This window comes from Corythoichthys intestinalis, chromosome 21, assembly GCF_030265065.1.
Source record: "Corythoichthys intestinalis isolate RoL2023-P3 chromosome 21, ASM3026506v1, whole genome shotgun sequence".
NCBI classification, from domain to species: Eukaryota; Metazoa; Chordata; class Actinopteri; order Syngnathiformes; family Syngnathidae; genus Corythoichthys; species Corythoichthys intestinalis.
This window is the reverse complement of record NC_080415.1, coordinates 37,359,710-37,374,508: the sequence shown is the minus strand read 5'-3', so window position 1 is coordinate 37,374,508 and position 14,799 is coordinate 37,359,710. Positions and strand designations below refer to the sequence as shown.

The 14,799-nt window shown below is 40.7% G+C and overlaps 1 protein-coding gene across 1 annotated transcript in view; it reads right to left on the bottom strand.

Moving 5' to 3' along the window:
• gucy2cb (guanylate cyclase 2Cb) overlaps nt 1–14,799 on the bottom strand; it is a 31,509-nt gene that overhangs the window by 2,380 nt on the left and 14,330 nt on the right. Inside the window, exons 14-25 of the mRNA XM_057825531.1 lie at nt 12,024–12,095; nt 11,858–11,962; nt 11,530–11,616; nt 8,729–8,861; nt 8,512–8,649; nt 6,931–7,007; nt 3,856–3,947; nt 3,624–3,779; nt 3,343–3,535; nt 2,953–3,127; nt 2,796–2,894; nt 2,549–2,643 (exon numbers count right to left, since the gene is read on the bottom strand). Of these exons, the coding sequence (XP_057681514.1) occupies nt 2,549–2,643; nt 2,796–2,894; nt 2,953–3,127; nt 3,343–3,535; nt 3,624–3,779; nt 3,856–3,947; nt 6,931–7,007; nt 8,512–8,649; nt 8,729–8,861; nt 11,530–11,616; nt 11,858–11,962; nt 12,024–12,095 (1,422 nt within the window). The remainder of the gene's footprint in view (nt 1–2,548; nt 2,644–2,795; nt 2,895–2,952; nt 3,128–3,342; nt 3,536–3,623; nt 3,780–3,855; nt 3,948–6,930; nt 7,008–8,511; nt 8,650–8,728; nt 8,862–11,529; nt 11,617–11,857; nt 11,963–12,023; nt 12,096–14,799) is intronic.

Genomic DNA, 14,799 nt, shown 5'->3' with positions numbered 1-14,799 from the left:
TTGATAAGAAAAATGATTACTTGAACAGTGAACATACAGTCAATTATCCAATTGTATTGGCTATATGTTATCCAATGGCCAATCTTGGGTGGGAAAAAAACGTCCATATATCAGTTGACCTTCAAGAAAAATGATCACCCTCACAGTGAACATAATATATCAATTGTATTGGCTATATATTGCCCAATGGCCGTTCTTGGGTGGGGAAAAAAAGTCCATATATCTGCCCGATATATCGGTCATCCTTCATAAGAAAAATTATCACCATAAAAGTGAACATAACAGTTATCCAATTATATTGGCTATGTATTGTCCGATGGCCGATCTTGGAAAAAAAGGCCATATATCAGCCTGATATATCAGTCGACCTTCAAGAAAAACGATCACCCTTAGAGTAAGCATAAGTTATCCAATTGCATTGGCTATATATCTGCCGATGGCCGATTCTGGGGAAGAAAAAGTCCATATATTGGCCCGATATCGGCCAGATATATCGGATGACCTTTAAGAAAAATGATCAGGCTAACAGTAAACATAAGTTATCCTATTGCCGCTGTATCTGTCGATGGCAGATCTTGAAAATAAAAAGTACATATATCGGCCCGATATATCAGTTGACCTTCAAGAAAAATGATCACCCTTAGAGTAAGCATAAGTTATCCAATTGCATTGGCTATGTATCTCGATGGCAGATCTTGAAAATAAAAAGTCCATATATTGGTCGACCTTCATAAGAAAATTACTCGGGCATCTGGTTCGGATGCCTCCCGGACGCCTCCCTGGAGAGGTGTTCCGGGCGTGTCCCACCGGCGGGAGGCCCCGGGGACGACCCAGGACACGCTGGAGAGACTATGTCTCTCGGCTGGCCTGGGAACGCCTTGGGATCCCGCCGGAGGAGCTGGTTGAAGTGGCTGGGGAGAGGGAAGTCTGGGCTTCCCTGTTAAAGCTGCTGCCCCCGCGACCCGACCCCGGAACAAGCGGAAGATAATGGATGGATGGATGGATGGATGAACATAACAGTTAGCCAATTGCATTAGTTATATATCGCCCGTTGGCCAATCTTAGGAAAAACGGCCATATATCGGCCCGATATGTCGGTCGACCTTCAAAAAAAATGATCACTCTAACAGTGAACATGAGTTATCCAATTGCATTGGCTATAGATCGGCCAATGGCCGATCTTGGGGAAGAAAAATTCCATATATCGGCCCGATATATTGGTCGACCTTCAAGACAAATGATCACCCTAACAGTTAACATAAGTTATCCTTTGTATTGGCTATGTATCCGTCGATGGCAGATCTTGAAAATAAAACCTCCATATATCGGTCCGATATATCGGTTGACCTTCATAAAAAAATTATTACCTTAACAGTGAACATAACAGTTAGCCAATTGCATTGGCTATATATCGGCCGATGGCCGATCTTGGACAAAAAGGCCATATATCCGCCCAATATATCTGTTGACCTTCAAGAAAAATGATCACTCTAACAGTGAACATAAGTTATTCATTTGCATTGGCTATATATCGGCAAATGGCCGATCTTGGGGGGGGAAAGTCCATATATCGGCCCGATATATTGGTGGACCATCAAGAAAAATGATCACCCTAACTGTTAACTTAAGTTATCCTTTCTATTGGCTATGTATCTGTCGATGGCACATCTTGAAAATAAGAAGTCCATACATTAGCCCGATATATCAGTTGAACTTCATAAGAAAAAGTATTACTCTAACAGTGAACATAACAGTTAGCCAATTGCATTGGCTACATATCGGCCCATGGCCGATCTTGGAAAAAATGCCCATATATCGGCCCGATATATTGGTTGACCTTCAAGATAAATGATCATCTAACAGTGAACATAAGTTATCCAGTTGCATTGGCTATATATCGGCAAATGGCCAATCTTGGGGGGAAAAAAGTCCATATCGGCCCGATATATTGGTCGACATTCCCAAGAAAAATTAGCACGCTAAGAGTGGAAATAACAGTTATCCAATTGTATTGGTTATATATTGTTCAAAGGCCGATCTTATGGGGGAAAAAAGTCCATATCGGCCCGATATATCGGTCGACCTTCATAAGAAAAATTATCACCCTAACAGTGAACATAACAATTATCCTATTGTATTGTCTATATATTGTTCAATGGCTGATTTTTTTTTGGGGGGGGGGGGAATCATATCAGCCAGATATATCGGTCAACTTTCAAGAAAAATGATCACTCTAACAGTGAACATTGTAATTGTATTGTATTGGCTATATATCGGCCAAGGAAAAAAAAGTCCTGCCATTGACAACAATACAAGTCCAAATCATTTAAAGTGGGAGTACTGGCTTTGAATGCTCATGTTTGAGTCCCTTTGATGGCGCCATACTAGAAAAATAAATTGGACGTCTAGTACCGTTATTAGGAGCCACAGAGTTAACATAGACACTAGTGAAAAATTCTAGTAGAATATTTTGCAAGTAAGTTTGTTGCAATTATTGCCACATATCACCACATGTATATATTGTCACACTTCTAATTTCATCCATTACCTTTAGATATGTTTCACCTCTGCACTCGTACTCAAACTTGCAATCTGTCCTGGTCAGGATATTTATAGTAGGCTGACTGACGTGGATCCTCAGGGCTGCGGCACAAAATGTCAGCTTCATTTCATTATGTTGACTGTGAGACGCTCTAATTGCACATGAAAAATGACAAATGTCACAGAGCGGGAACCGACCGGCGCGCCGCGTTAAAGTCCACATAAATCAGTTTGATCATTAAGAGAGCGCTCACGATGTCCCGTAGACTCCATTCGAGACGCCGTGTTGACCGTGTCACCGAATAAACAGTATCTGGGCATCTTGACGCCGACCACGCCTGCCGCGCATAGACCTAGACGCAATAGGGCAAAAATTCATTGCGTGTGATTTTATCGGTAGATCAGGTGTACCTGAGTGCACGCCGATACGTATCCAAACTGGAATTCCGGGCAGGTGTCGGAGCTGGAAGGTCCCCATGAAGGCCAAAATGTCCAGAGCCATGCGGCAGATGTCCACCGCGTGCCTGTTGCCGTTACGGTTTGGTAGACCGGACGCCACCATGTAGGCGTCGCCTATCGTCTCCACCTGAGAGTTAGCAGGATTGTCTTCAAAATTCTTGGCTAATAAGCCTTCATTTTTCTGATTTTCTACTCCATAGTAGTGTTGCACCAATACCGGTTTTGGAATCGATGATTGAAATGGATTGGACATCTAGCTGTGTCATTGGCAGCCAATAAAATTTGTCCTTACGTGTCCGAGATGAACCCTCCTACCAAATGATTATATTAGCTTCCTTGTACCTTGTAGACATCATGGTGGTCGAGGATGCTGTCGAAGCCGTTGTAGATGTCGTTGAGCATGTCCACCACCTCCATAGGCGTGCTGTACTGGCACAACGTGGTGAAGCCCACGATGTCGCTGAAATAAATAGTCACCTCGTCGTACAGCTCAGGCTCCACTGCACCCGTCTCCTTCAGGCTCTTCACCACAGGGCTGCGCAAGCAAATCGCATGGGAAGGTTGAGCAATTTGAATGGTGAATGAAATTTACAAGGTAAAAGCGAATTCAAAATGAAGCGAACCGTGGAAGAAGCATGAAGTTGAGAAGGTCCGCTCGGTCCCTCTCCATTTTGTAAAGGGCCGTTCTCTCCCCCACCAGGTGCTCCAGGTTTTTGGAATACATCTGTAGCCGACGGATCATGTTGTCCATGTAGCTTTCATTGTCCTTGTGAATTTTACTAGAGGGAATAGAAGAGATCATCTTCGAATCAGAAAGATGCTGCACTTGTTCAACTTTAGTACAAATAAAGTTACCTGATGATTTTCCCTAAACAGCCTTCTATCTTCTTGAAATCGGGTCGTTTCTCAGCATCCTCATCCCAACAACTTTTTATCAACGTGTACACCTGGGATTATATTGAGGACAAAATGATTCGAAACAACAAAAACATCCTTCTACGAAATGAAACAGGCTATAATTTGCCATTTTAGAACATGATATATGGTGCTGCTATGTTATCGTACATCTGAGCAAAGAAGTAGGGTTGTTCCGATCATGTTTTTTTGCTCCCAATCCGATCCCGATCATTTTAGTTTGAGTATCTGCCGATCCCGATATTTCCCGATTCGATTGCTTTTTTTGAATTTGAATTTTTTTAACATTCTTTCTGTGAGAGGGATCCACAGATAGAAAGACTTGTAATTCTTAAAGGATAAATGTGACTTTGTATATTGTGACTAAATATTGCCATGTAGTGTATTTGTTGAGCTTTCAGTAAATGATACTGCAGCCATTTAACTTCTGCCCAAATGCATGATGGGAAGTGCAACCATGACTGTACGTAGGGCTACCAATTGATATATCTTCTCTGTGTTGGGAAAGAATATAGGTTGTTAAGAAAATGATCAACTACTTCCTTTCTTCCCCACAATCCCACGATATATTTAATTGCTGAGAGAGGTATTGAAAGGCTTTCGCCACATAAAAAATGGCTCCAAAGGCTGTCAAAATTCTCTCTACTCATTATACGCTGCCTTTTAGCACTATCTATAGGTGAAACGGCGCCTTTATAGATTGAACGCGACAATGCGTGAGTGGGTCGTGTAGCGCATGCGTTAATTACTTAACGTGATTAATTTTTAAAAATTAATTACCGCCATAAATGCAATAAATTTGATAGCCCTACTTTAAGCCAAAACTACTCTGGATGAGTGTAAGACATTTTGTCTGTAACATTAAATACAATTAGAAAACGATTTAAATTAAAAAAATATATATATTAAAAAAAAAAAAAAGGCATGTCCGATATTTTTTTGCCGATTCCGATACTTTGAAAATGACGTCATCAGACATCTTTAATTGCTACAGTGGTATGAAAAAGTATCTGAACCTTTTGGAATTTCTCACATTTCTGCGTAAAATCACCATCAAATGTGATCTGATCTTTGTCAAAATCACACAGATGAAAAAAAAAAACTGTCAGCTTTAAGTAAAACCACCCAAACCTTTATAGGTTTTCATATTTTAATGAGGATAGCATGCAAACAATGACAGAAGGGGACAAAATAAGTAAGCTGAACCCTCTGACTAAGAAGACTTAAAGAGCAATTGAAATCAATTTTTCCCAAACATTTTAAGTCAGGTTTGTGCCCAATCACTGTGGTTTAAAGCTGCCCTGCCCACTATAAAACACACACCCGGTAAGAAATGTCTTGAAGAGAAGCATTGTAGGTCGGTCAAAAGTGCTGTCTGAAGACCTGTGATCAAAGATTGTCGAATTGTATAAAGCTGGGAAAGGATAAGAAACCATTTCTAAAAGTCTAGATGTTTATCAATCGACAGCCAGAGAGGTTGTCTACAAATGGAGTTTGGCACTGTTGCTTCTCTCCCAAGGAGTAGCCGTCCACCAAAGATGACATCAAGAGTTCAGCGCAGAATACTCAGGCAAAAAAAGAACTCTAAAATGTTTGCTAAAGACTTACAGAAATCACTGGCAAAGTGGAGTATCTCTGTGCACACATCAACTATACTTTATGTAAAACTATGGCCAAGAACGGTGTTCATGGTAGGACGCCACTGTGGAAGCCACTGCTGTCTAAAAAAATATCTTGTTGCTCGTTTAATGTTTGCAAAAAGGCTCTTGGACACTCCACAGACATTTTGGCAAAATATTGTGAGGACTGATGAAACCAAAATTGAATTGTTTGGGAGTAACACACAACGTCATGTGTGGAGGAAAAATGGAACAGCTCACCAACATCAACCCCTCATCCCCACCGTGAAGCATGGTGGAGGGAGCATCATGATTTGGGGCTGTTTTGCTGCCTCAGGGCCTGGTAACTTGCAGTCATTAATGGAAGAATGAATTCAAAAGTTTATCAGGATGTTGTGCAGGAAAACGTGAGGCCGTCTGTCAGACAGTTGAAGCTAAAAAGAGGATGGATGCTGCAACCAGACAATGATCTAAAACATCGAAGTAAATCAACTTCAGAATGGTTTCAGGCGAACAAAATACAAGTTCTGAAGTGGCCAGGTCAAAGTCAAAACTTGAACCCCATTGAGATGCTGTGGCATGACCAAAAGACTCGATTAATGCCAGATATCCCAGGAATCTGACTGAACTACAAGAGTTTTGTAGAGAAGATGAGTCCTGATCAATGTGCCAGACTGATCTGTAGCTACAGAAAGTGTCTGGTTGACGTTATTGCTGCCAAAGAGGGACCATATATTAAAATATTAAATGTGATGGTTCACTTACTTATTTTCCCCCTTCTGTCATTGTTTGCATACTATCCTCGATCAAATATAAAAACCTATAAATGTTTGGGTGGTTTTAGTTGAAGCAGACCCTGTTTTTTCATCTGTGTGATTTTGACATACTGTAGATCAGATCACATTTGATGGTGATTTTATGCAGTCATGTGAGAAAAAGGTTCAGTTACTTTTTCATACCACTGTCTCAGGTCATTATTGCAAATTTGAAGCTATTGAAGCATTTTTAAAATGGGCTTTCATAATCTACGTGGCCCTGCGATTGGCTGGCAATCAATTCAGGGTGTCCCCTGCCTACTGCCCGTAGTTAGCTGGGATAGGCTCCAGCACCTCCGCGACCTTTGTGAGGAAAAGCGGCATGGAAAATGAATGAATGAATAATCTACGTGCTTTGAAAAAAAGTATATCGGCTTACAAAATCGGTTTTGGATATTGGCAATCGACTGAATTTTTTTTTCAGATATCTCTATCGGCATTTGAAAATCCCATATCGGTCAACCTCTTATCATGAGCCTTCTTGCATCATGTATCGTATCGTGAGCTACCCAAAGGTTATTGTAATGACGCAATTAGCAATTAATAACAGGACAAGGAGTACTGTACTGTAACTGCTTTACCTCAAGTTCTTTCTCGGAAGCTGTGTCAAAGTCCAGATCAGGTCTGAAGTAGGACATGATAACCCTTGATACCTTTTCTGTTCAAACACACAAATTATTATATAAATACAAATCACTTTACTATTAGGGTTCACTCATAGACTTCATAATGGTATTGACGGGTCAGATCGGTCATGCACTGCGCCTCGCATTCAAGTAGGGGCCGGCTATTCACAAACACATGCACGCAGCGATCTAACGCCGGATTACTGTTGAAAAAGTACAAAAGCTGTACCGCATACAAACAGGAAGGATTGTCTCAGGAGTGATTTGTTCGAGGATTCAAGGTCATTATTATATTTTTCGTACCATGCATGCATTTTGAAACGTTGTGAAAATAATCAATGGGAGAAATTAGCCGCTACTGCATTGGCGTCATAGTTCGCAATATTTATGTAAAATAAATGCTAACTGCACGATTTTTTTTGTTGCTTTTAACCAAGAATTAAGACTGTTTTACGTCCATATCTATAAAGAATTTGAGGATTTAAAGCATTTATTCTCAAGAATTTTCACTGGAAAAGCTCTGTTTACATCAGGTGGCCGCTAGCTACATTTACTAACAGACTAGCATTGTTCTTCAACGTATTATTTACATAAAATAAATGCTAACTGGACTTTTTTGTTGTTGTTGCTTTTGTTTTACGTCTATATCTATTAAGAATTCGGGGATTTAAGCATTTATTCACAAGAATTTTCACCGGAAAAGCTCTGTTTACATAAGGCAGCCACTAGCTATATTTACTAACAGACTAGCATTGTACCTCGACATATTATTTACATAAAATAAATGCTAACTGGACGTTTTTTTTTTGTTTGCTTTTAACCAAGAATAGAGACTGTTTTATGTCCATATCTAAAAAGAATTCAAGGATTTAAGCATTGATTCACAAGAATTTTCACTGGAAAAGCTCTGTTTATATAAGGCGGCCGCTAGCTACATTCACTAACAGACTAGCATCGTACTTCGACATATTTACATAAAATAAATGCTAACTGCACGTTTTTTTTGCTTTTAACAAAGAATTGCTACTTTTTGACATCCATATCTATAAAGAAGTTCATGGATTTAAGCATTTATTCACATGAATTTTCACCGGTAAAGCTCAGTTTTACATAAGGTGGCCGCTAGCTACATTCACTAACAGACTAGCATTGTACTTTGACATGTCTACATAAAATAAATGCTAACTGCACGTTTTTTTGCTTTTAACCCAGAATTGAGACTGTTTTACGTCCATATCTATAAAGAATTCTGGTATTTAAGCATTTTTTCACAACAATTTTCAATGAAAAAAAGCTTTGTTTTTGATTCCACTCGGTCAGCTTTGACGGCCTTGCCAAAAATGTAGGTCCCCTATTTACCGGCTCCGTGTCCCGTCAATACATTATGAAGTCTATAGGTCACTGCCCTTCAACACTGTCATTTAATATGGAGGTAATAAAACTGAATGCAGTATTCTGTATAACCACATTATAATGTTGTTTCTTCCATGACACAAGCTAACAAAGACTGAAACTACGTATGTTTTTATCGCTCACCTGCACGGTCAGAGCAGCACTCAGTGTAGAAAGTGGATTTCCTGAGCACTATCTCGTGAGCGATGATGGCGAAACTGTATACGTCCCCTTTTTGCGAGGTGCCCTGTTTCCTCAAGTGCTCGGGCGCCGTCCACAAGTCTGACCCGAAACAGGAGACGCACAGACATCGGTAAAAGATCTAAAAATCAATAGTCCAGTACAGTCATGACATTTTTACCTCTGCCAGGTTTGAGAAAAGAGTTGCAGCCGAAATCGGTGATTTTCACCACCATGCGGTTGTCCATCACACAGTTGGTGGACTTGAGGCGACCGTGCACCTGGATGTCACTGGTGTGGAGGTAGGACATGCCCTGCGCGGATAAGGGAAGAGGTAAGAAGAAGCTTGGGCGTCCTCTACTGGCCGAAAAGAGACTGCAGTGACATTTTCAAGTAGTCAGGTGAGCGGTAATTATTTGTATCAGGGCCGGCTCTGGGTGACGAGAAGCGGGGCGAACGTAAAGCTAGGAGCCCCCCCCAAATGACTTATTTAATTTTTAAAAATATTTATATAAATTTTAACTTGTAAATAAGGTATTTTTATAACTTATAGGTTGTACAGTTTAAAGCCAAAACACATTGGGATAATAATAAGGTAATAACAATGTAACAAATAGCAAATGATCCTCATAACACTTGTTTTTGATCATATAGTAACGCAAGCATATTCATATCTTTTTAAACAAATAGCCACAGAATTCTCAACACGGTTCACTGTTTGGGCTTCAAGACCACTAGATAGCGCCATAGAGCAAATGAACCACCATGAAGCTTTGAACAATTTTGCTGCAAAGTTTCATTGCTTCAGGAAGCTTCATTTTTCCATCACTGCTCCCTTGGGAGAGACAACCTCTGCTGTCAACGCTGTTGTCGTGCAACATTCCTCATGCCTCCTAGCATGCAATGTGGCACTGTAAATAATGTTCAAAGTTCATGTTCTGTGCTAATTATTGCTTTAGTTACTGTTCCAGTTTTTTAATTAATTGCTATCTATGCTATTTAGTTTATTGTTATGTGAACATGATAATTTCAGACTGAAACCTTGAGTTTGAATAACCTTGGTTTTAATTGCCTGCCATTATTTGTCATTGTTCATGAAGTGGATCTGCATACGTACTTACTTACTGTACTATATAGTAGTAGTATGTATTTTACTATTTATTTATAGTAGTTTATATATAGTGGTATGAGAAAGTATCTGAACCTTTTGGAATTTCTCACATTTTTGCATAAAATCATCAAATGTGATCTGATCTTTGTCAAAATCACACTGATGAAAAACAGTGTCTGCTTTCACTAAAACCACCCAAACATTTTTAGGTTTTCATATTTTAATGAGGATAGTAAGCAAACAATGACAGATGGGGGAAAATAAGTAAATGATCCATCACATTTACTATTTTGTGGCCACCTTTGGCAGCAATAACTTCAACCAGACGCTTCCTGGCATCAATCAGGACTAGTCTTGGCCCATTCTTCTCTACAAAACTGCTGTAGTTCAGTTATATTCCTGGGATGTCTAGCATGAATCACTGTCTTTAGGTCATGCCACAGAATCTCAGTGGGGTTAAAGTCTGGACTTTGACTTGGCCACTCCAGAATGTGTATTTTGTTCTTCAGAAACCATTCTGAAGTTAATTTACTTCTGTGTAATGGATAATTGCCTTGTTACAGCATCCATCCTCTTTTTAGCTTCAAATGGCTGACAAACGGCCTAAGGTTTTCCTGCAAAACTTTTGAATTCATCTTCCATTAAAGATTGCAAGTTGTCCAGGTCCTGAGGTAGCAAAACGGCCCCAAATCATTATGTTCCCACCACCATACGTCACTGTGGGGATGAGGTGTTGATGTTGGTGAGTTGTTCCATTTTTCCTCCACACATGACGTTGTATGTTACTCCCAAACAATTCAACTTTGGTTTCATCAGTCCACAAAATATTTTGCCAAAACTTCTGTGGAGTGACCAAGTGCCTTTTTGTGAACACTAAACGAGCAACAATGTTTTTTTTAGACAGCAGTGGCTTCCTCCATGGAGTCCATTCATGAACAACATTCTTGGCCATAGCTTTACATATAGTTGATGTGTGCACAGAGATATTGGACTGTGCAGTGATTTCTGTAAGTCTTTAGCAGACACTCTAGGGTTCTTTTTTACCTCTCTGAGTATTCTGCGCTGAATTCTTGGCGTCATCTTTGGTGGACGGCCACTCCTTGGGAGTGAAGCAACAATGCCAAAGTCTCTCCATTTGTAGACAACTTCTCTAACTGTCGACTGATTAGCATCCAGACTTTTAGAGGTGGTCAACGATCCTTGATCGCAGGTCTTCAGGCCTGAGCCATGATGCACATCAGACAATGCTTCTCATCAAGACAATTCTTACCAGGTGTTTGTTTTATAGTGGGCAGGGCAGATTTAAACCACTCATTAGTGATTGGGCACACACCTGGCTTAAATTGTTTGGTAAAAAATGGTTTCAATTGCTCTTTAAGTTTCCTTAGGCAGAAGGTCCACTTACTTATTTTTCCCCCTTCTGTCATTGTTTGCATGCTTAAAATATAAGATTCTATAAATGTTTGCGTGGTTTTAGTTAAAGCAGACACTGTTTTTTTCATCTGTGTGATTTTGAAAAAGATCAGATCACATTGGATGCTGATTTTATGCAGAAATGTAAGAAATTCCAAAAGGTTAAGAAAATTTTTCATACCACTGTAGTATTGTACGGTATTGTACGGTACTAACTTACGTATGTACTGCGTGAACTGTTCCTTCCTGCCTTGTGAATGCCACAAAATAGCAGGTGGCTAACCTGATCCAGGTCGGAAACGGCAAATATATTTACTACTAGCCTATTAAAATGTACTTGATTTGTTAGAAAACGTTTTTTTTCCCAAAAACAATTTAGCGCCCCCTCAACTAGATGGCGCCCTAGGTAACTGCCTAGCTCGCCTTTGCCCTAACCTGTATGTTTGTTTGCACGTTACCTTGGCAATGTCATACATGACGGAGATCTTGAATTCCCAGTCCATAAACGTCTCGTCCGGATAGGACACCTTGTCATTCAGCACATACTGGACACAGTATAAGACCGATTCATTGAATAAAATACAGTTAGCTTCATTGTTTGATAAATATGTTCTTCCCTCATGAGTCAAATGACAGTACATCCTCTTGTTTTTATCAGGCAATACACGTTTTTCATAAATATTTCAGAAAAAAGCTCAAAGACAGCAGTTGTAAGTAGTGTTGCATTAGTATTGGTACCAATACAGTTTTAAATTGGCATTATCAGTGTCGGCGCGTCGTACATACCCTAAGTGACCCCCGCTCACCATACTCAAACACCCCAAACACGCCCTGATCCAACTTGACAGTGCCGTAGAACTTGGTCAAGTTGTAATAGTCGACTTGCAGGAGCTGCAAAGAAAATTTGTTCAGAAACATAAAAATTGTTTGCACGCATCTGTGTGTGCCTCACCGCGTGAAGTTCCTCTTTCTGAGTCTCGTTGAAGTTTCCGTCCGAGTGGTTGAGTTCTTTCAGGATCACAATCTGGACAAAATAGTGGTGATGATCAATTCCAAATAACACATACACTAGGGACGGCCACGAGCCGATCACGTGAACGGGAAATCCGGCCCAATCATGTGATTTTTAGAGGATCAGAGACGTATAGTAGCGTCACTCAGGGGCGGACTGGTCATCTGTGACTTCTAGAGGATCACAGAACGGCCAGTGCTCTGGACGGCCGGCGGCCGCCATACGTACATCACTGTTTTTATCCCCCCTATCCTCAATGATTATCTACAGTTTGCATCCAATTCGACAGGTGGCAGCAATGCGCCTGGCTGGTAACCGCCAATCTGATAGAAGAACGAAGAAAGCACAGAGTAGCCTACTTTGGTAAAGCATTACTCCTTGAGGAAGCAAAATAGCGATGAGCGTGGAGAAACAATATGGATGGTGGTGGCAAAAAAAGAAAAGAGAAGGGTGGCACGGAGAAGGTTAGAGAGAAAAAACTGAAGAAACTCGAGAGCAAAGCATCGAAATGTCACAAGTTGACACACATGTTCGTGAGCAGCAGTCTGGCTGCAACGCCCACGCCGGCTAGCAACAGCCCGGCGATGGTGAGAGTGGGAGCGGCAGCCGCTCTCACGTGCAGCCGGTGCAGGGCAACAGATGAAGGAAAGGGTAATGATGGGCTGGTGGAAGTTCCCCAGACAAGCGCAGGGCAAGTAAGTAGGGATGCAGAGGGTTACTTGCTAGGTATATTGGCAATTGTTATCCACCAGGTAGCTACATTTTAAATGAAATAAATGGCAGTTAAAGGGTTAGTGCCAGCTAGTCCATGTCCCTGTTTGCAATCGTGTCAAGTTACAGTATGCTAGTCCTACTATTCCTCTCCTAAGAAAAACTATTTTAGCTGTAAAACAATGTATGCACACGCAGAAGCCATATTAATTCAGAGGAAACGTAGTCTCCTGCCTTTTTCTGGTTCTACATAGAGATCCTGAGAGTGTTCTGTTCATTTCTCAGTGAGTATTCAAGTTAAAATGTATAATTACAGCCTCCTTTCATTGTGATTTATCATAAATCATACCATGTTTTCTTTGTGCTTCAGGCAGTCTCCTGCCTTTTCTGGTTCTACATTGAGACCTGGACTGTGCTGTTGATTTCTCAGTGAGTATTCAAGTTAAAATGTATAATAATGCAATGTGTAGTTCTTCATAGCCGCTTCATTTATCTCCCAAAGTGCACGAAATTGATGCATTTTACAATAAAATGAGAAAAAAAAAAAAATCTCCCAGGGGGGTATGCCCCCGAACCCCCCTAGAGGTCTGTGTTTCCCTTCATACAGCGATTCTTGTGGGCTGGGCTGAGTCAAAGTCCAGGGCTGTTTTCAGTCCCAGTCCGCCCCTGGCGTCACTAGGACTACTGTCGGTGCCACAGTGATGTGTCAGTGCTACGCTCCTATTGGTACGTTCGAGACAGTAACGCGGCGCTCCCAATGGTGGGTTACGAACACCACGATTGTATACAGTGCTGGCCAAAAGTATTGGCACCTCTGCAATTCTGTCAGATAATTCTCAGTTTCTTCCAGAATGATTGCAATTACAAATGCTTTGGTATTGATATAATCATTTATTTTGCTTGCAATGAAAAAACACAAAAGAGAATGAAAAAAAACATGAAATCATTATCATTTTACACAAAACTCCAAAAACGGGCCGGACAAAAGTATTGGCACCCTTTGAAAAATCATGTGATGCACCTTTAATTTGTGTAATTAACAGCTACTGTGGCACATAACAGGTGGTGGCAATAACTAAATCACACTTGCAGCCAGTTAAAATGGATCAAAGTTGACTCTGTCCTGTGTCCTTGTGTGTACCCAGGGCCAGCCCAGGCCATTTGGGGGCCCTAAGCCAAATAATGCCAAGGGGCCCATATTTTTGGCACACCATTTCGTCACAGTGTACTGTGAAACCCATACATGCAATCCAACCCATACGTCCATATTTTTTATATTAATCAGATTTTGTTGCACTGCATGCTTTAAACTTCTCACCTCAAATGATTGTCAGTAATTACAGTAGATAGCACCAAACCTTTTTCGAAAAGAGGAAAAGAAGTTAAGGAGGAACTTTTATTTTATAAGCTTGAAATTAAATATCAAAACTCACAATAGTCAAATAAAGCAAACAGTAGTAAACAAAATAGAATATAAATTAATAAATAAACATATAATATAATAATAATAAACAATTGCCAGATTGGGGGCCCCCTAGTGGTCAGGGGCCCTAAGCAGCTGCATAGTCTGCGTATAGGCTGGGCCGGCCCTGTGTGTACCACATTGAGCATGGAGAAAAGAAAGAAGCCAAAGAACTGTCTGAGGACTTGAGAAACAAAATTGTGAGGAAGCGTGGGCAATCTCAAGGCTACAAGTCCATCTCCAAAGACCTGGATGTTCCTGTGTCTACCGTGCGCAGTGTCATCAATAAGTGTAAAGCCCATGGCACTGTAGCTAACCTCTGTCCCCAATGTGGACAGAAATAAAAATTGACGAGAGATTTCAACGAAGTATTGTGCTAATGGTCGATAAAGAACCTCGACTAACATGCAAACAAGTTCAAGATGTCCCGCAGTCCGAGGGTACAATAGTGTCAACCCGTACTATCCGTCGGCGTCCGAATGAAAAAGGACTCAATGGTAGGATACCCAGGAAGACCTCACTTCTGACCCAAAGACATAAAAA